Raw genomic sequence first — 19,367 nt, 5'->3', positions numbered from 1 at the left:
GGATCATTAATAGCTAAGGACAAGTAAAGTTCCAGAAAGTGTCCTGCTCTACCCAGCTTGACCAAGGTTTAATGGTTTAACTGTTTAACTCCCTCCCACCCTACCCGTCTGCCCACCCACCCCTAGGTTTGTTCTTCTGATATAGTCTGCCTAAATTCATAATTGGCAACAAGACAAATTAGTAAATTGGTATTTCCTTAGCTGTTAACCATTAATAAATTACCAAAATGAGGACTATCCAATGTAGCTATTGTGGAGCCTTTATTCTGAGGGAAATCATCTGGAAACTTAAGGTTTGCCCCATTTGTGCAGAACTCTCTTCCTTGAAAAAGGAGCTGGCTGAAGTTAAAGCTGAATTATCTTCAATAAAGAAAGTCTCAAACACTTTTCAATATTTAGGACTTAATTCCCCATTACCACAATAAAAACAAAAGTCAAGAAAAAAGAGTTACACCGTGGGCTCAGGTAGGATAAGATCTGTGACCCACAGACACCCGTTCTTGACAGCTGTGCAGCCCACAAGTCTACCCCTCCACTCACACAGGGCATTAAGGAACTCAAAAAAACAACAGGATTACAGTGGGCTCTGGTAGAATTAGACCTGTGATGCGGAGACATACACTGTATCAAGTACAACTAGTACAAAAGCCTTCTCTGTATTAAATACTGAAGATGTTCTTGAGAAAAAGATTGAAGTGTTATCTGAGAAGAGAGAAGAAACCCAATGCATACAGAAATTCCAGATCAGTAACCAAAGGAAAAAGCTCATTGCGATGGATGACTCTGTCATCAGAGGCACTAATCCTTTCCTTTGCACAATCGCAAAGAGAAAAGATGAAGTGAATAAAAAAACTCAACTAAAGTCACAAAAGGAGTCCAGGAAAAGCAGTAAACTGAACGAGAAAAGCTGGAAAGCCATGAGCACAAATGCTCGTAGTTTGGGCAATAAAATCCCAGATCTGCAAGCCCTAATGGTGGAGGCGGACTTGGACATTGTTGCTGTCACGGAGATGTGGTTCATGGAATCTCATGATTGGAATACGGTCATACCGGGCTACAACTTGTTAAGGAAGGACAGAGAGAATAAGAAAAGGGGAGGAGTGGCTCTTTATGTCAGAAACAATATCCAAGCATCTGGGCTGCAAGGAAGTTGGGGCAATGAAGAAGCTCTATGGGCTGACCTAAAAAAAGATGATGGGGCATCCATTTATATTGGAGTGGTTTACAGGCCTCCAAATCAAAAGGAAGAGCATGGCAGAGATCTGGTTGTAGACATCCAAAAGATGGGAAAGAAGGGAGAAGTGGTGATCGTTGGAGACTTTAATCTGCCGGAAGTAGACTGGAGAATCCCTTCTGCTGAATCTAACAATAGTAGAGAAATAGTGGATGCCCTGCAAGGGGCTCTGTTCAAACAAATGGTAATGGAACCCACAAGAGAGGGAGCTATACTCGATTTAGTGCTCACTAATGGAGATAATGTCTCTGATGACTAGGTGGGTGCCCACCTCAGCACAAGTGATCATCAAACGGTATGGTTTCATATCACACAAAGGATATGGAGAAGAAGCACGAAGACCTGAGTTTTGCAGTTCAAAAACACGGACTTTGATGAAATGGGGAAGTACCTGGAGGAAGAACTAAAAGGCTGGGAGAACAAGAGAGATGTGGAACAACAGTGAACCAAACTAAAAGGAGCAATTATCAAGTAAATAATCTATATGTTAGAAAAGTAAAGAAAAACAAAAGAAAAATGAAACCTATATGGTTCTCAAAGGAAGTGGCTGACAAAATAAAAGCTAAAAGAACAGCATTCAAGAAATATAAAGGGAAGAGCACAAAGAAGAATATCTAGTACAACTGAGGGAGATGAAGAAAGTAATCAAGACAGCAAAAAGTCAAGCGGAAGAAAGGATTGCCAGAGAGGTAAGGAGAGGTGACAAAACATTTTTCAGTTACATCAGAGAAAGGAGAAAAGGAGAAAAGTTCAAAGTGGTATAGTGGTATAGTGAAATTGAAAGGTGAAAAGGAGCATTGGTGGTTCAGTGGTAGAATTCTCACTTGCCATGCAGGAGACCTGGGTTCAATTCTCGGCCAATGCAGCAATAACCTCTTTCCTGCTATTAAGTTCACTTAGAGAATAGCCACTGCCATTAGCAATGGTTACATGGAATAGACTTAGTTTTTGGGTACTTGCCAGGTTCTTATGGCCTGGATTGGCCACTGTTGGAAACAGGATGCTGGGCTTGATGGACCCTTGGTCTGACCCAGTATGGCATTTTCTTATGTTCTTATGTGTAGAGAGAGACGAAGAAATGGCAGAAATACTAAACGAATACTTCAGTTCTGTGTTCACTAAAGAGGACCCAGGTGAAGGACCGTCGCTAGTTAACAAGAAACTAGAGGGGAGTGCAGTAGATGTTACTCCGTTTACAGTGGAGAATGTGTGGGAAGAGCTGGGAAAACTGAAAGTGGACAAAGCCATGGGGCCTGAGAGGTTCATCCCAGGATACTGAGGGAGCTCAGAGATGTGCTGGCGGGTCTGCCAGGAGTGGTGTCGAGTGATTGGAGAAGAGCGGTGGTCCCTGACGAATTTGAGCGGAGACTATATCGGAATACGGCAAAATAGAGACTACCTGATCAACAGATTTTTTAATGCACTCATTTTGAAAACGATCTAGTACACACATTGTACATTTATAAGCAGCCCCTGAGGCAGCCCCAGGTGGGGCGAAACTCGGCCTGAGTAGGGCACAAACATGTATTTGTCTCCATTCAAATAAAAGCTCAAACTTGGACTACCTTGGCGTCTAATCCGCATATCTGCCTAATACAGCCTTTTAGATAGCCTACCCTCCTGCTTTATTGGTCAGACAAATCTGATTGACTTTTTCGACTGGGTGACTAGAAAATTGGATGAAGGAAGAGTCCTCAAGGTCATCTACTTGGATTTCAGCAAGGCTTTTGATACGGTCCCGCACAGGAGGCTGGCGAATAAAATGAGAAGCTTAGGAGTGAGTGTCGAGGTGGTGGCCTGGATTGCAAACTGGTTGATGGACAGACGACAATGTGTGATGGTAAATGGAACTTACTCTGAAGAGAGAGCGGTGTTAAGCGGAGTGCCGCAAGGATCGGTGTTGGGACCAGTCCTGTTCAATATCTATGTGAGCAACATAGTGGGCAAGATAGAAGGTAAGGTTTGTCTGTTTGCGGATGACACTAAGATCTGCAACAGAGTGGACATACCGGAAGGAGTGGAGAGAATGAAACAGGATTTAAGGAAGCTGGAAGAGTGGTCAAAGATATGGCAGCTGAGATTCAATGCCAAGAAGTGCAAAGTCATGCATATGGAATGTGGACATCCAAAAGAACTGTATTCGATGGGGGGTGAAGGGCTGATGTCCACAGAGCAGGAGAGAGACCTAGGGATGATAGTGTCTAATGATCTGAAGTCAGCGAAACAATGTGACAAGGCGATAGCTAAAGCCAGAAGAATGCTGAGCTGCATAGAGAGAGGAATATCGAGTAAGAAAAGGGAAGTGATTATCCCCTTGTACAGGTCCTTGGTGAGGCCTCACCTGGAGTACTGTGCTTAGTTCTAGAGACCATATCTACGAAGGGACAGAGACAGGATGGAGGCGGTCCAGAGAAGGGCGACCAAAAAGGTGGAGGGTCTTCATCGAATGTCTTATGAGGAGAGATTGAAGAATCTAAATATGTACACTCTGGAGGAAAGGAGGAGCAGAGGTGATATGATACAGACTTTCAGATACTTGAAAGGTTTTAATGATCCAAAGATAACGACAAACCTTTTCCGTCAGAAAATAATCAGCAGAACCAGGGGTCACGATTTAAAACTCCAGGGAGGAAGATTCAGAACCAATATCAGGAAGTATTTCTTCACGGAGTGGGTGGTGAATGCCTGGAATGCCCTTCCGGAGGAAGTGGTGAAGACCAGAACTGTGAAGGACTTCAAAGGGGCGTGGGATAAACACTGTGGATCCATAAAGTCTAGAGCAGAGCTTTCCAAACTGTGTGTCGGGACACGTTAGTGTGTCGCCTGCAGTGTGCAGGTGTGTCGCGCAAGCCCGGTCAACTCTGATGCGAGTTTGGGCTTTTTTTTTCCTAGAGATTCACTTTTTTTTTTCAGTTTATGGGTTGCTTATTATTGGGTGATTTTTGCTGTCAATCGCGTTTTTTTGGGGGGCTTGGTGGGTGGAACGAGACAAGCCATCCTTGCATTGGCTGCTGCTGCCGATGAGGCCTGGCCATGAGGAGTACTGACTGCAAGCAGCAGTGTCTGGTGATCATGGAAGGGAGTGAAGCACTTAACTGGCAACAATCAAAAAGACGAGGTACATGAGTGTGGGGGCCAGACATGTGCTGGGGAGAGAGAGATGAGTGAGTGGGGGGCAAATGTGCTGGGGGGACAGACATGTGCTTGAGGGGGAGAGATATGAATGTGTGGGGGCCAGACATGTGCTGGGGGGAGGAGAGAGATGAGTGTGTGGGGGACAGACAATTTGTTTTATTATTGTTTCTCATAAATTATAACAATAACATGAATCTTGGAATATATATTTTTAATATAAATTTAAGGTTTTCATGAGATAGGTTGTGTCGTGAAACATTTTATTTATGTATATATTTAAGGAAACATACATAAATTGTCGAAATATGTTTTGTTCGTTTTAACCTTTAACCTCTGGTTTACTAGTAGACTGAATTACCGTGTCGTGAAATTATGTTTTGTCTAAAAAGTGTGTCACCAACATGAAAAGTTTGGAAAGCTCTGGTCTAGAGGATGTGAATGAAGAGTGGGTGGCTCACGGGAATGATGGCTACTACCGGAGATAATACCCTTATTCAATAAACATACACAGGTAATGCGACGCCAACATTGCTCTAAGCTTCAACGGCAAGAGGTAATGTGGGAGAAAAAAAAAAGATTTCCATTCACAAAAAAGCAAGGAGTAGCTTGCTTGTTACTCCAAACCAAATAAGCCTGATACTTCACTTTCAATGCATATCCAGCATAGCTCTCTGCTTCAACGGCAAGGGAGAAAGATTGATATTTCATGCATATCCAGCACAGCTCTCTGCTTCAATGGCGGGGGGGGGAAAGTATGATACTTCACTTTCAATGCATATCCAGCATAACTATCTGCTTCAATGGCAGGGGGAATGAAGAAAAGTGGATCTATATACAGACAACAACTAACAAGGACTGAATTACATAGTTGGGGTAAACAAGCATGGGTATAGCTTGCTTATTGAGGCGGTTACTATCCCTAACTAATTAAGCTAGATATTTCACTTAGATGCAGTTCCAACACTGCTCTCTACATTAATGGGGGGGGGGGGGGGGGGGGGGGGGGAAGGGAAACAGAACCAAAAGGTTACTAAGGGCCAAGAGTAACAGATAAGTATGAGAAAAAAAAAGTGCAAAAACTTGCTGGGCAGACTGGATGGGCCGTTGGTCTTCTTCTGCCGTCATTTCTATGTTTCTATGATCTTGATTGCACATGTTTTTTTCACAAATGTTTTCTTTATAAAACTGTAAGGGATGTTTTTTAAGCCAGCTATGATTATAAACGTTTGCAAAGTCTAAAGACATTTAGAAGAAAAGACATTGGTTCACTGTCTTATGCAACAAGTTGTGTACTGGCTTTTTCTTCCCAGTAAATGATTATGTCATTAATCTTAGCACTGATAGCTAGCATAAAATGTTGTTTAATAAAATGTTAAGTCAATTGATAGGTATTCCATATGTTTTATTTTGTGTGTGTGTATAAATCTCTATCTATCTACACAAAATCCCATCTTTGTGTAGTGTGGGATGGGATTCCTGCAGCCTTTCTCTACCTTGCTTGGTAGACAGTGGCTTGCTGCTCTTTTGTTTTCTATGTTGGAGATCGGCCAAATTCCTTGAGTCTGGTGAGAAGAAGCAAAGCTAATTGAATTGTCCAAACCAGAAAAACCTGTCAACGGTCCCGGAAGTTATAAACGGAAGAATACGAAGCCAACTCAGGAGCTTGCTGGCCTGAAAACCCATCTCTCTTGTTCCTGGAATACTTATTTGATTTATCATTGCTAATCTTTATCTTTATCTTTTATGTTTATTCAGATTTGCGAATTGCCTGAAACAATATACAAGGCGATGTGCAGATAAAACTAACAAAAGATAAGTTACGAACAGTAACTGATGTACCTGTCTCAAAAGATTCTCTCTTTTTTTCTACAATAAGATTGGCCGTCAATTATTAATAGATCTTACTCTTCAATAATTAATCTCCCACAAATTAGCTTACCTCCCACTCCCCCCTTAAGGGGAGAAATTTTGGGTGGCCCACCTGGTCCCAAGGTGTACGCAGACATTTGGACCTTGCAGATTATTTTCAAAGGCAAACTTACTCGGGCAGTTTCCCATTGAAGATTAGCACCAAGTGCACGCCGTTTGCGCCTGCTAGTTGCGTGAGCAGTCAGTCAGGCATAACACAGCATGTCTGAACGTGAAGATCCCGCGTATGTGCGTGGTTTTCTTTCCCCGACTAAAAAGTGCCCTTGGGAACGCTTCTTGTTAACCAAATAAAGAAGTACAAGGAGAGTGAAGGCCTGCACGGATGTTTGGAGCCAGGTGAAAGAGGAGAAACCAATGTCAGGCAGAGCAATTCACCAGGTGAATGGCTTGTAAAAGTGTCCTTTGCATGATTAATTAAGTATTTGCTGCTCGTATCAACATAGTAAATGTCAGCGGAAAAAGAACCAAGAGGTCCATCGAGTCTGTCCTGCAGGTTCCTTTCTCAGGACAGTAACTGCCGCTTTGTGCAGGTTTCCTCCCCATGCCTTCTGCCCAAGATTAATTACCACCAGAAGCTTTTCTCATTAGTGATTTTTATTGTGTATTACGTTCCTCAGGTGGTTGCCCTTTAGTTAGTGCAACCATTAGTCCTGGGGGAATTCTGCGCCACTGCGGAATGTAGAATTTGCGCAGAATTCTCCCATCCCGCAGATTTCCTCCCTCGCCGCGCAGAGTCCACCGTAGTCGAATGCTTCGCCCTTCCAAACGCTCTGCCGGAAGAGGAAGCAAAACCGGCAGCACCGCGGCACAAGAGAGAGGTTCGCCGCGCGCGGAGACTGGAACCATCGTGGCACGGGCACATGCACGGACAGCGGTGCCATTGCAGGTGAAGTTCCCGCATGGAGAGCAGAGGCAGTGCGGCACTATGCAAAGGTTAGCAAGCTGCACTGTGCAAAGGCCAGGACCCTACAATCGGAGGGGAGAAAGGGGGGAGGGGAGGGGGGAGAATGTTTCTAGCGGGGGCTCGAGGTATGAGGGGAAAGCAGGTGAATGGGGAGGGGGCAGAGCCAGAGGTCTGCAACCTTTGACTTGTGTGCCCTGGCACTGGACAGCTGAGTGGACTCTGACTTCCGCCGCAGAGGTTGCGTTTAACCAAACATCATCTCCTGCTGTGCGAGACCGGCCCCTCAGCAGCGGGAGATGTTTGGTTAAGTGCGACTCCTGCTGCAGCATGTGAGGCTTGGAGCTAGCGTCCTGATTCAGGAAGTGGCGGTGGTGGTCATTGTCTGCTCAGCTGTCCAGTGCCGTGGGTTGCTGCCCCTGGCCTAGAGCAGCTGGAGATGTGAATCCTCCTTTGTCCTCTGCTTCTGTTCCTGTTTACCTCCTCTCATGAAAATACTGGATTGCACTGAAATGCAGAATAATTTGCAAAAAAATATTGTATTATTTTGACAAATTTGCAGAACTTAGAAAATGTGTGTGCAGAATTTTCAATTTTTTGGCGCAGAATTCCCCCAGGAGTAAGTTTCCTCTAGGGGTGGCTAGGAAGGTAGGCATCCCACTCAGCCCCGGGGCTGAGTCCTGACAAATTTTCACTCAGCCCTGCTGTGGATTCTCAGAATGGGGGAAGAGGGTATCGCTCCATGGCCCGGGGGGGTTGAACAAAATGTCTCTCTAGGGGTGACAGCTCAGTGCGCAGGTTCTTGTGATTTTAGGTGCCAAAATAAATCAGACTGGAAACTCGGACTGGGTGATCCAAAATGAAACATTTACTGTTGTACTTGGTCTAGTGTAATCAGTTGGTGCCAAACATGCTTACATCCATGTTCAGTCCCAACACGCACTGTGCATGTGTCCCTTGGTACCGGTACCAGGACTCCCTCTCTTCCAGGAGGTGGAAATATTAGCTGGCCAGGGTGGAATGGGGTTTTCTATCTTTAGGATGCCCCCTTTCCAGAAATACCTGTGGTCCACTGCTTGACTCCACAATTGTTACTTGTCTGCATCCCGTTCTCCCGGGACAGAGAAACCTCTGAGGGGAGGGGGGGGGGGGGGTGTCTCCAGATTCTCCTCTTTTCAAGGCTATGTCTAGATGTCCTTGAAACTCACAATTCTTCTCTCAGAGGCAACCCTGGATGTGAGCCAAAAATGTTCTCCCAAACAAAACTTTATAAAAACTCCAAAAAAATCCCCAAACACGGAGATGGTAGCACCTAAGCAATGGATAGGACTTAGAGAAATGTGTTTTCTTCTTTCTTCCTAGCCCTATCCTGAGCAGGAGTGAATCCCACCGTGTACAGGACTAGGAAAACCAGCAAAACCGAATAAAAAAAATCAATACAGAGTAAAAAAAAATCACCGCGACACACTTCCCCAGTCACAGGCAGGCCTGGATTTGCCAATAGACCGTGACGCACTAGTCCAGTGCCTAGGGCAGCAGGGCCAGCTGAAGAGTCTCTGCCTCCTGGCCCTGCTGAATCTCATTCAACAGAGAGAGCTTCCTGCCCCATCCCTCCCCTCCTAATACAGAGAACAGGAGGGGAGGGGTAAGGATAGAGGGAAGAGAGCAAAGAAAAAAACTGCTCCGTGCCCTAATCCAGCCTCCCCTAATCCTGTCATTCAGGGGCATGGGGGGGAGGGAATGGGGGGAGCCAGAGACCTTACTGGACTCAGAACCTTGCGGTACAGGATGCCGACGGCGGTGCAGCACCCCGTGGTTGGCAGCGTGTCACAAAGCTGTGCTTTGCAACCTTGCAAGTTGCTTTTGTAAACAGCAGGTGACTGCCCATTCCAGCAACCTCAGTGGAAGAGCTGTTCCAATAGGGTGCACCCCTCCCTCTACTACCTCTTCCTGTCCTAGCTCAAAAAGGGTTTAGAACTAGGGCCAACTCCATAATGAACCCCGAAGGCTTGTTACACTTAAAACGTCTCTATTACTCGTTTTTACCTCTGTTGCAAGCTTCTCTTAAAAGTTTCTCTTACAGAGCGATTTTAAAAGTATTGGTCGCGCAAAACGCCAACATGCGTGCACACGTGGGTCGCACGAAAGCAATGAGGCTTTTAAAAAGCCGCAAAATATGCGCGCACATGTACCTGTGTGCTCGAGAGGAATGAGGGGGCAAAAAGGGGGTAGGCATGGGCGTTCCGGGTCAGGGCCAAGACCTCCGCGTGCAGCTCTGAATTTTAAAAACGAAACCCGGCGCGAGCTATGCTAAATATCCTCCTAACTTTACTGCTGCTCCTGATGAAGAGCGAGTCTGTAGATCTCACGTTTTAGGGCTTCTAGGACAGGGTGAGGGGTCCGGGTCAACTGGGCGGCCTGCAGGATGAAGAGCCAGAGGGGTCGGAAAGACCTCGCTGTTAACTGGGGAAACTGGTGGACTAACCGCAAAACTGAGAAGGTACCTCGTGTGAGCATGTTTTAAAATTCGCTGACATACGCGCGTCAAAGCCGATAAGGTCCTATGGAAGACACACCTCTTAAAATTAGGAGCATACTTATGTGCGTTTGGTGCATTTTAAAACATTGGCGCGTAAATGAGCGTGCGATTAAAAATTCTAGCGTATCCTTGCTCGGGTGCCGATATGTGCTTGTGTGGGTCCACGCGCGCTATTTTTTAAATCAACGTATTAGCCTGCCTAATTAGTTTTTTCACAACTAACTTGCCAGTGCTTATGCTCTTCCCTGGTTTCCTCATTTGGGTCTGCTTTCCATTTTTTGAATGATGACCTTTTGGCTTTACTTGCCTCTTTCACCTCACTATTAAACCAGGCAGGCAGTTCATTGGTTTTCCTTTGACCTTTTTCAATGCAAGGAATACATTTTGTCTGGGCCTCAGCGATGGTAAATTTAAACAATATCTCTACACCTCTTGCAAGTTTTTAACCTTGTGGATTGGTCCTTGTAGCTCTTTCTAACAATTGAGTAATAGCAGTTTATGGATTTTTCCTCTAGGAACTTATCCAAATCTTTTTTAAACCTGTGCTGAGGCAGTCAAAAAAGCAAACAGAATGTTAGGAATTATTAGAAAGGGAATGGTGAATAAAACGGAAAATGTCATAATGCCTCTGTATCGCTCCATGGTGAGACCCCACCTTGAAAACTGTGTACAATTCTGGTCGCCGCATCTCAAAAAAGATATAATTGCGATGGAGAAGGTACAGAGAAGGGCGACCAAAATGATAAGGGAAATGAAACAGCTCCCCTATGAGGAAAGGCTGAAGAGATTAGGACTTTTCAGCTTGGAGAAGAGACGGCTGAGGGGGATATGATAGAGGTGTTTAAAATCATGAGAGGTCTAGAACGGGTAGATGTAAATCAGTTATTTACTCTTTCAGATAATAGAAAGACTAGGGGGCATTCCATGAAGTTAGCATGTGGCACATTTAAAACTAATCGGAGAAAGTTCTTTTTCACTCAATGCACAATTAAACTCTGGAATTTGTTGCCAGAGGATGTGGTTAGTGCAGTTAGTATAGCTGTGTTTAAAAAAGGATTGGATAAGTTCTTGGAGGAGAAGTCCATTACCTGCTATTAATTAAGTTGACTTAGAAAATAGCCACTGCTATTACTAGCAATGGTAACATGAAATAGACTTAGTGTTTGGGTACTTGCCAGGATCTTATGGCCTGGATTGGCCACTGTTGGAAACAGGATGCTGGCCTTGATGAACCCTTGGTCTGACCCAGTATGGCATGTTCTTATGTTCTTACACTAACTGCTGTAACCACATCCTCTGGCAATGAATTCCAGAGGTGTTGAAGTGGATTCTTGGGTACTGCGGTGATGGCCACTCCCACGGGGAGGAGCCCCGTGAGGAACCTCAGTACTAGGCTAGACTCCATACACGCAGACACAGAGAATTTGTCTTTATTATACAGCTTGATGGTACTGCCTGAGGTGGATAGCAGTGAAGGGGTGGACAGCAGTCAAGAGGTCCTCGGCAGAGGAGACCAGTCCCACACTTGAGTAGATGAAAGGCAGCGCAGGGTAGCAGAGGCAGGACCCGGATGTAGACTCCAAGCACTGAAGCTGAAGGTGGGACAGACTGACAGAGTTAGTACTCACTGAGTAGATAGCTGTATTGATGAAGATCCTGGCAGGCAGAAGCAGATCAGTTGCAGGCACCAGAGTAGGGCGCGCAGGCCCTCGAGGAGCGAGTACCCGGTTTCGCAGATAGGCTCCTGAAAGAGAGAAGATGGGCCCCCGAGGAGTGGGTACCCAGGTTAGTGATGAATTACCCTGAAGGGCAGAGCTAGAGCTTCCAGCGGCTGCTGGGAAGCGGCAGAGCAGCTTAGACCAGAGCGATTCCAATCCTTGCTAACTCAGTTTCGGGCCGATACAGTATAGTGCACTCCGATGGAGCGCACTGTTAACCTGCCCTTGGATGCGCATTTTCCCTTACCCCTTATTCAGTAAGGGGAGGAAAATGCGCGTCCAACCTGCGGCACCTAATAGCACCCTCAACATGCAAATGCATGTTGATGGCCCTATTAGGTATGCCCGCGCCATACAGAAAGTAAAATGTGCAGCCAAGCACAGAAAAGCAGTAAAAACTGCTTTTCTGTGCACCCTCTGACTTAATATCATGGCGATATTAAGTCGGAGGTCCCGAAGGGTGTAAAAAGTAAAAAAAAAAAAAAAAAAAAAAAAAAAAAAAATTTTTAAATGGGCCGGTGGCTGTCGGGCCGAAAACCGGATGCTCAATTTTGCCGGTGTCCGGTTTCCGAGCCCGTGGCTGTCAGCGGGCTCGAGAACCGACATCGGCAAAATTGAGCATCGGCTGTCAAACCCGCTGACAGCCGCCGCTCTGGGTCAAAAGGAGGCGCTAGGGACGCGCTAGTGTCCCTAGCGCCTCCTTTTGCTCGTTTCTACCGCACCACCTAATTTAAATACAGAATCGCACGCACAGGCGAGGGGCCTGTGCGCGCACCGAGAGAGCGGGCGTGCTGACTTTACTCGGAGGGGACACCCCTGATGTTCCCGCCATGACGTGGATAAAGACGTGGGTGGTGTGCACACGCGCACCCTAGGAGACCCTTAGGAGAAACATGGTGAAACGCCGTCGCCGTTGCCGATCCGGGGATGCTGGGGAGAGCAGCATTAAGATGCAGTGGCAGCCAATCTCCCAAGGCTTGAGGAGAGAGAAGGAAGAAAGGTGAGGCACAAAGGTCGAAGCCATCTGAGACCGACGGACGCCACAACTATGTGATGAGTGAAAAAGAATTTTCTTCGATGTGTTTTAAATGAGCTACTTGCTAACTTTATGGAGTGGCCCCCCTGGTCCTTCTATTATCTGAGAGAGTAAATATCTGATTTACATTAACCTGCTCAAGACCTCTCATGATCTTAAACACCTCTATCATATCCCCCCTCAGCCGCCTCTTCTCCAAGTTGAACAGCCCTAACCTCTTCAGCCTTTCCTCATAGGGGAGTTGTTCCATCCCCTTTATCATTTTGGTAGCCCTTCTCTGCACTTTCTCCAGTGCAACTACATTTTTTTTGAGATGCGGTGACCAGAATTGCACACAGTATTCAAGGTATGGTCTCACCATGGAGTGATACAGAGGCATTATGACATTTTCCGTTTTATTTGCTATTCCCTTCCTATTAATTCCTAACATTCTGTTTGCCTTTTGATCACCACAGCACTCTGAGCTGACTATTTCAATGTATTATCCACTGTGATGCCTAGATCTCTTTCCTGGGTGGTAACTCCTAAGATAGAGCCTAACAGCATGTAACTACAGCGTGGGTTATTTTTCCCTATATGCATCACCTTGTACTTATCCACTTTAAATTTCATCTGCCATTTTGATGCCCAATCTTCCAGTCTCACAAAGTCTTCCTGCAATTTATTACAATCCATTTGAGATTTAACTACTCTGCATGATTTTGTGTCATCCGCAAATTTGATCACCTCACACGTTGTACCCCTTTCCAGATCATTTATAAATGAGGCACTCCACTGTTTACCCTTTTCCACTGTGAATACAGACCATTTAATCCTACTCTCTGTTCCCTGTCTTTTAATCAGTTTGCAATCCATAAAGGGACATTGCCCCCTATTCCATGACTTTTTAATTTTCTTCGAAGCCTCTCAAGAGGGACTTTGTCGAACGCCTTCTGAAACTCACAAACTCCTGGCTTTTGTCTGTTTCCGACCATCTATTTAATACAGACACCAAAATACAATAAAGAATATACCCCAATAGTTAATTCTTCAAAACCTTTAAGTTCTAAAATTTCCCAAAGCAGTACTTATCGATTCTCTTCAGCCACCAGCAAGGTGATTCTTTCTCTCAGTTCTCCCACTGGAGCACTGAGATCACTGTTGCCAAACAGATTCACCACATTTAGCTCTCACACTAGGCCCTACATGCCATTGAGAGCCAGCTTTAATATAATTCCCCCTCTCTTTGATTCCATGACCAACTTCTGCATGAAGCAGTCATTGATGGCATCTAGGAATTTTACCTTCCTTGCGTGTCCTTATGAGACTTTTACTAATCAATACTCAGGTAATTGAAGTCTCACTTTATTATTGTGTTGCCCATTTTACTAGCCAGTCTAATCTCTGTTAGATGATCAAGGGGTAAAAGGAGCACTTAGGGATGACAATGCTATAGCAGAGAGACTAAATGAACTCTTTGCTTTGGGATTCGCTGAGGAAGATTTAAAAGAGATACCCATGCCAGAAATGATATTCAAAAGGTGATAATTCAGAGGAGCTGAAACAAATTGCAGTGAACCTGGAAGATGTACTAGGGCAAATTGACAAACTAAAGAGTAGCAAATCCCCTGGATCAGACGGCATACATCAGAGAGTGCTGAAATAACTGAGATTTGAAATGACAGACCTGCTTTTGGAAACTTGTGAACTATCAATAACATCATCTATGGTGACTGGAGAGTTTCCAATGTAACGCCAATTTTTAAAAAGAGAAAAAGGGGTGATGCAGGAAATTACAGTCCAGTGAGTCTGATGTCTGTGCCAGGCAAAATGGTAGAAACTATTATAAAGAACAAAATTGCTGAACATATAGATAGGCATAGTTTAATGGGACAAAGCCAACATGGATTTAGCCAAGGTAAATTTGCTATATTTTTTTAAGAGTGGAAATAAATGTGGAAAAAGGTGAGTCAGTTGATACAGTGTTTCTGGATTTCCAGAAAGCATTTGACAAAGTCCCTCATGAGAGACTTCTTAGGAAATTAGAAAGTCATGGGATAGGGGGCTGTGTCCTATTGTGGACTGCCAGCTGGTGAAAAGACAGAAAACAGAGAGTAGGGCTAAATGGCAAATTTTCCCACTGGAAAAAGGTGAATATTAGTGGAGCACCCCAGGGATCTATTCTGGGACCCACAGACCGTGATTCCCTCCATAACCAGGTACGGGCAGCTCCAGCCAGTAAGTAACATCCATCGAGCAATGGATAGGACTCCTCTAATGCCCCCTTGAACCACCCCCCCCCCCCCAGCCCCACCACTCGCCACTGTGAATGATGCTCCTGCAGCTTTCCCAGCCCCCAGGGATCGAAAATGGAGCCCGAGAATCAAACCTGAACCTTTTACCATGGCGACGCCCCTCAACTACTGCTGAGCCACCAGCCTGGCCCAAGTTTACCTCGTTTTTTTTTACGTGACACTCCCAGTTTTCACCGAGTGGCAGAGGCTGCAACACTAGAGTTCAGCCGCTTAAATTCTGCGATGGCCCCCTCCCTTGACCATGGCCAACATTTCTAGGAAGTATGTGTGTGTGGGGTGGTGGTGGTGGTAGTGGGGATGGCAGCAGCACTAACAGTGCTTAGTGGGTGGCAAAAACCTAGATCAGTGACTGGGCACACCATAAATAGTTAGATCCTTTACCTCAACTGGGTACAGAGTTCCCTAGGGCTGTGGTTGCCCCCTCAGGGCTCCCACTCTGTGTGATCCTTCTCTACCAGGTATGCTGTGCAGCCACCTCCTTGCTCATTCATCAACTGCCTCCTTGCTAAACATCAGCGGCGAGTCGCCCTTTCCAGGAAGGTCCCACAGAGGTGTTTGCATGTGCATTTTGTTGATGTCGCAAACCTTGCGGTTCCCACAACAACAGAGAGTACCACGGTGAGACAATCCGTTGGAGATTCTCTTTCCTTCCTAGAGCTGGAATATGAGCCTCCTTGGTCCTAGTTAGATTCCCCTTGACCGATCAATGGTATTCTTTGTCGGTCATGGGTTGCCAGGGTGTTTTTTTTTTGTTTTGTTTCTCAGGGATGCTTTATTGAAATCGCACTTCTGAGATTGCGTTTCCTTCACCAGAGCCTCTCCTGCATGGGGGGGACGAGGAGTCAGGGACCCATGCAAGAATTAGTCTGTATTTAAAATGACGGTCTTAGCCTGGGGTGAAATCGCCTTCCCCGTGCAGACTCCCCCAACAGACACGAGCTCCCAGGGTGAAAACAGGTGCAGAACTGGAAGGTGCGGAGAGCGCTGACCGAGAAGGACGTTCCTGTTGCTTTGTAACAACGATGCCATAACGTGACTGTTTTTCGCATGTGCAGTGGAACGTGGGGTGTGGACATGAGTTTATTTGAAAGTGCATTACACTGGGCTGCTGGAGGAGCTCAGAACTTTGAAAATGTAGCTACTGACATCCTTTGAACTCCTGGGGGGGGGGAGGGGGAGGGGGGTTCCCTCCCTCCCTCCCTCCCCCACATATTGGTTTTCGGCAGCAAAAAAGGGCTGCCTTGGTCCCTTTAAAAACATTCCCCAGTGGTGCCCTTTTACTGGACTGGCCAGGAATGCATTCGTACATACCGCAGAACTGCGGGAAGTGCCGACGACGGCCTTTGACAGATTTCTCTGCTCCCACTCGTCTGTTTGTAATTGCAGCGGCACCAGCTTGTACATCAGCATTTTTTCAACGTAGAACAAAAACGTTAAAAAAAAAAAAAAATATTTGTCAAACCTGCATTAAAAGATTTGTTGATTACATAAGAAAGACAAAGGCATTTTTCTTGTGGTATGCAGCCAACCTCCTGCAGTCAGAATTAATGTGGGAGGATAATGATAAGGAAAGCAAAATGGCCGCCCTGTAAGATATATTCTCTGAAGGCAGCTGTTCAGCAATCACCCATGTGGTTGGGGGTGGGGGTGTGTGAGAAGAGGGGGAATCCTCTTTCCAGAATGTTCTTGGAAATTCTTAGAGATCTCTCCTGGTATGTTCAACAGCTCCCACGGGCACGCAGGTCGCCTCATGAGCTGAACCACAGAAGGGGAGGAGGGGAGAGAGGGTTTGATTGACAGGTGTTCAGCTGTCTTCAGATTCACTGAGCCCCCACATAAGCTACCGTGCAAGTCAAGACATTTTTTTTCTTTCCTTTAGCTTCCATAAGAACATAAGAACATGCCATACTGGGTCAGACCAAGGGTCCATCAAGCCCAGCATCCTGTTTCCAACAGTGGCCAATCCAGGCCATAAGAACCTGGCAATTACCCAAACACTAAGAAGATCCCATGCTACTGACGCCAGTAATAGCAGTGACTAATCCCTAAGGGGTAGATTTTCAATGTATCGCGTGTGCGTCCATGTGCGCATGGTTCCCGGCGCGTGCACATGGGCGCAGTGATTTTATAACATGCGTGTGTCACCGTACGCATGTTATAAAATATGATTCCCACATGCACATACGTGCCGGATTTTAATATCTGCGTGCACATGTGCGGACGAGTGGCATCTTGTGTGCGCAAGGGGGGGGGGGGATTTTAAAACACAATGCGCGGCAACACGACTAGGTCTTTCCCAGTTCCCTCCCAGTCCGCTCCAATTAAGGAGCGGACTGGGAGGGAACTTTCCTGTCCCCCTAACTACCCTTCCTACCTTTTCCACTTCTCCTCCCCGACTCCTAACCCTTACCTATCTAGCCAAATTTTTTTTGTTTTTCAACTTACTTCACACTAGGAGTTGAAGTAGGTTGCGCGTGCCGGCTGGCGGCAGTGCATGAGTCACCGGAAAGGCGCAAAATGGCGCTGTCCCGGCTGGCCCTCGCCCAGACCCCCAGCCCGCCCAGAATCTGCCCCCGGCCCACCCCTTTTTGATGGCTCGGCATTTCTGCGCGTACCGGGAAATACGCAAGTGGTCAGGGGAGGGGTCTGGGCCGGCCAAAGAGAAGAGCAACCAAAATGATAAGGGGAATGGAACAGCTCCCCTATGAGGAAAGGCTAAAGAGGTTAGGACTTTTCAGCTTGGAGAAGAGACGGCTGAAGGGGGATATGATAGAGGTCTTTAAGATCATGAGAGGTCTTGAACGAGTAGATGTGACTCGGTTATTTACTCTTTCGAATAATAGAAGGACTAGGGGGCACTCCACGAAGTTAGCAAGTAGCACATTTAAGACTAATCTGAGAATTCTTTTTCACTCAACGCACAATTAAACTCTGGAATTTGTTGCCAGAGGATGTGGTTAGTGCAGTTAGTGTAGCTGGGTTCAAAAAAGGTTTGGATAAGTTCTTGGAGGAGAAGTCCATTACCTGCTGTTAATTAAGTTGACTTAAGCCCAAATTTTCAAAAGGGCACACACGCAAAAACTGAGAGATGCGTGTGGCCAGGAGTGCGCAAGCCGAGCACATTTCAGAAACAGCCCTCAGCCGTCTCTTCTCCAAGCTGAACAGCCCTAACCTCTTCAGCCTTTCCTCATAGGGGAGCTGTTCCACCCCCTTTATCATTTTGGTTGCCCTTCTCTGTACCTTCTCCATCGCAATTAAATCTTTTTTTGAGATGCGGCGACCAGAACTGTACACAGTATTCAAGGTGTGGTCTCACCATGAAGCGATGCAGAGGCATTATGACATTTTCCGTTTTATTAACCATTCCCTTCCTAATAATTCCTAACATTCTGTTTGCTTTTTTGACTGCTGCAGCACACTGAGGACTATGATGACATGGGCATTTTTATTTTTGTATTTATTCCTTAAGCTGATTTAATCAAATTTCTTTTGGTTCTGCTTTTTTTCTTTGAATTTGTGTATGACAAATGCTTTCATGTCAATTATAATTGAATTGTAAATTGTGATTTTTCAGTGAATAGAGCAACAAGGAGAAGCTTCTAAGCGTTCCTAACTGAACCAGTCTTTTCTGATTGCTTTTATTTTCCAGTAAATAAAAGGCTGGTGTGGACATGCAAAACTGGTTTAAGGATGCCTGCAGGCGCTATGTGATGTAAAAGTTAAGGAGGTACATCCGTTTTGCTAGTGTTTGCACGTACATTTTTTCTGCATGTGAAATGCGATTGTATGCGTGTATGTACTAATTGCACACATGAAGCTGCATTTTATGCACATAAAATGGCATTAACGTGCAAAAACTACTAAAACAAATTGAAAAAATGGACCAATAAAAAGGAAGGACAAATTGAACGAACGAACCGAACCGAACATTTTATTTTTGTGCACGTGTCCCTAGTAGACGTGGAAATGTAAACTTTGCTTTGTTCTGGGGAGAAAGTGGAACATTCTGATACCAAGAAGTGCTTCCATCTGTAACGTCCCCATACCCACGCCAGTCGCTTTAGGCTTAGAGATTCCTTTATTTACTATTACGCTGTGTAAATTCATGGGATTAAATAAAATATGCCCGACTCAGGCCCAGATTCGCCCGGGGGTAGGGCTGCATCAGGGGCTTTAAACTCTTAATAAATACAGCGTGTTCTTCACCAAAAGAACAGCCTTCCCGTTGGCAAGTGAGCTTCATCCGTTGGTTATTTTAGGCTTTATGCCGCCATCGATATCACCAGAATCGTGACAGCACACCGGAATAACGTCACTTGTCGGTTATTACTAGCTTGTTTCGCCGCAGGTATCACGAAAAAATGTGACAGCACACCGGAACAATTTTAAAGTTGTGGAAGAAGACGTCATCATTTCCTGCAACGTGTTTAAAAGCCTGCATATAATTTATGTTTTCAGCTGCACATCGGGATCCATTCCCAAGAAAGGTTTTCCTGATACCCGCGGTGCCAGAAGCCGGTAATGGCCGGCAGGTGAAGTTATTCCGGTCTGCTGTCACGATGCGGCGACATAAGCCTAAAA

General features: G+C 45.6%; 1 protein-coding gene across 2 annotated transcripts in view; it reads left to right on the top strand.

Moving 5' to 3' along the window:
• LOC115085773 (lymphocyte antigen 6E-like) overlaps positions 1-19,367 on the top strand; it is a 73,860-nt gene that overhangs the window by 32,730 nt on the left and 21,763 nt on the right. Inside the window, exon 2 of one of the 2 annotated variants that reach the window (XM_029592164.1) lies at positions 6,125-7,231. The exons of the other annotated variant lie outside the window; for it this stretch is intronic. Coding sequence (XP_029448024.1) covers positions 7,198-7,231 — 34 coding nt within the window. The 5' untranslated portion in view covers positions 6,125-7,197. The remainder of the gene's footprint in view (positions 1-6,124; positions 7,232-19,367) is intronic. 2 annotated transcript variants of the gene reach the window in all.

This window comes from Rhinatrema bivittatum, chromosome 2, assembly GCF_901001135.1.
Source record: "Rhinatrema bivittatum chromosome 2, aRhiBiv1.1, whole genome shotgun sequence".
NCBI classification, from domain to species: Eukaryota; Metazoa; Chordata; class Amphibia; order Gymnophiona; family Rhinatrematidae; genus Rhinatrema; species Rhinatrema bivittatum.
Note: the sequence above shows the minus strand (reverse complement) of the source record. Positions and strands in the feature narration are given on the sequence as shown.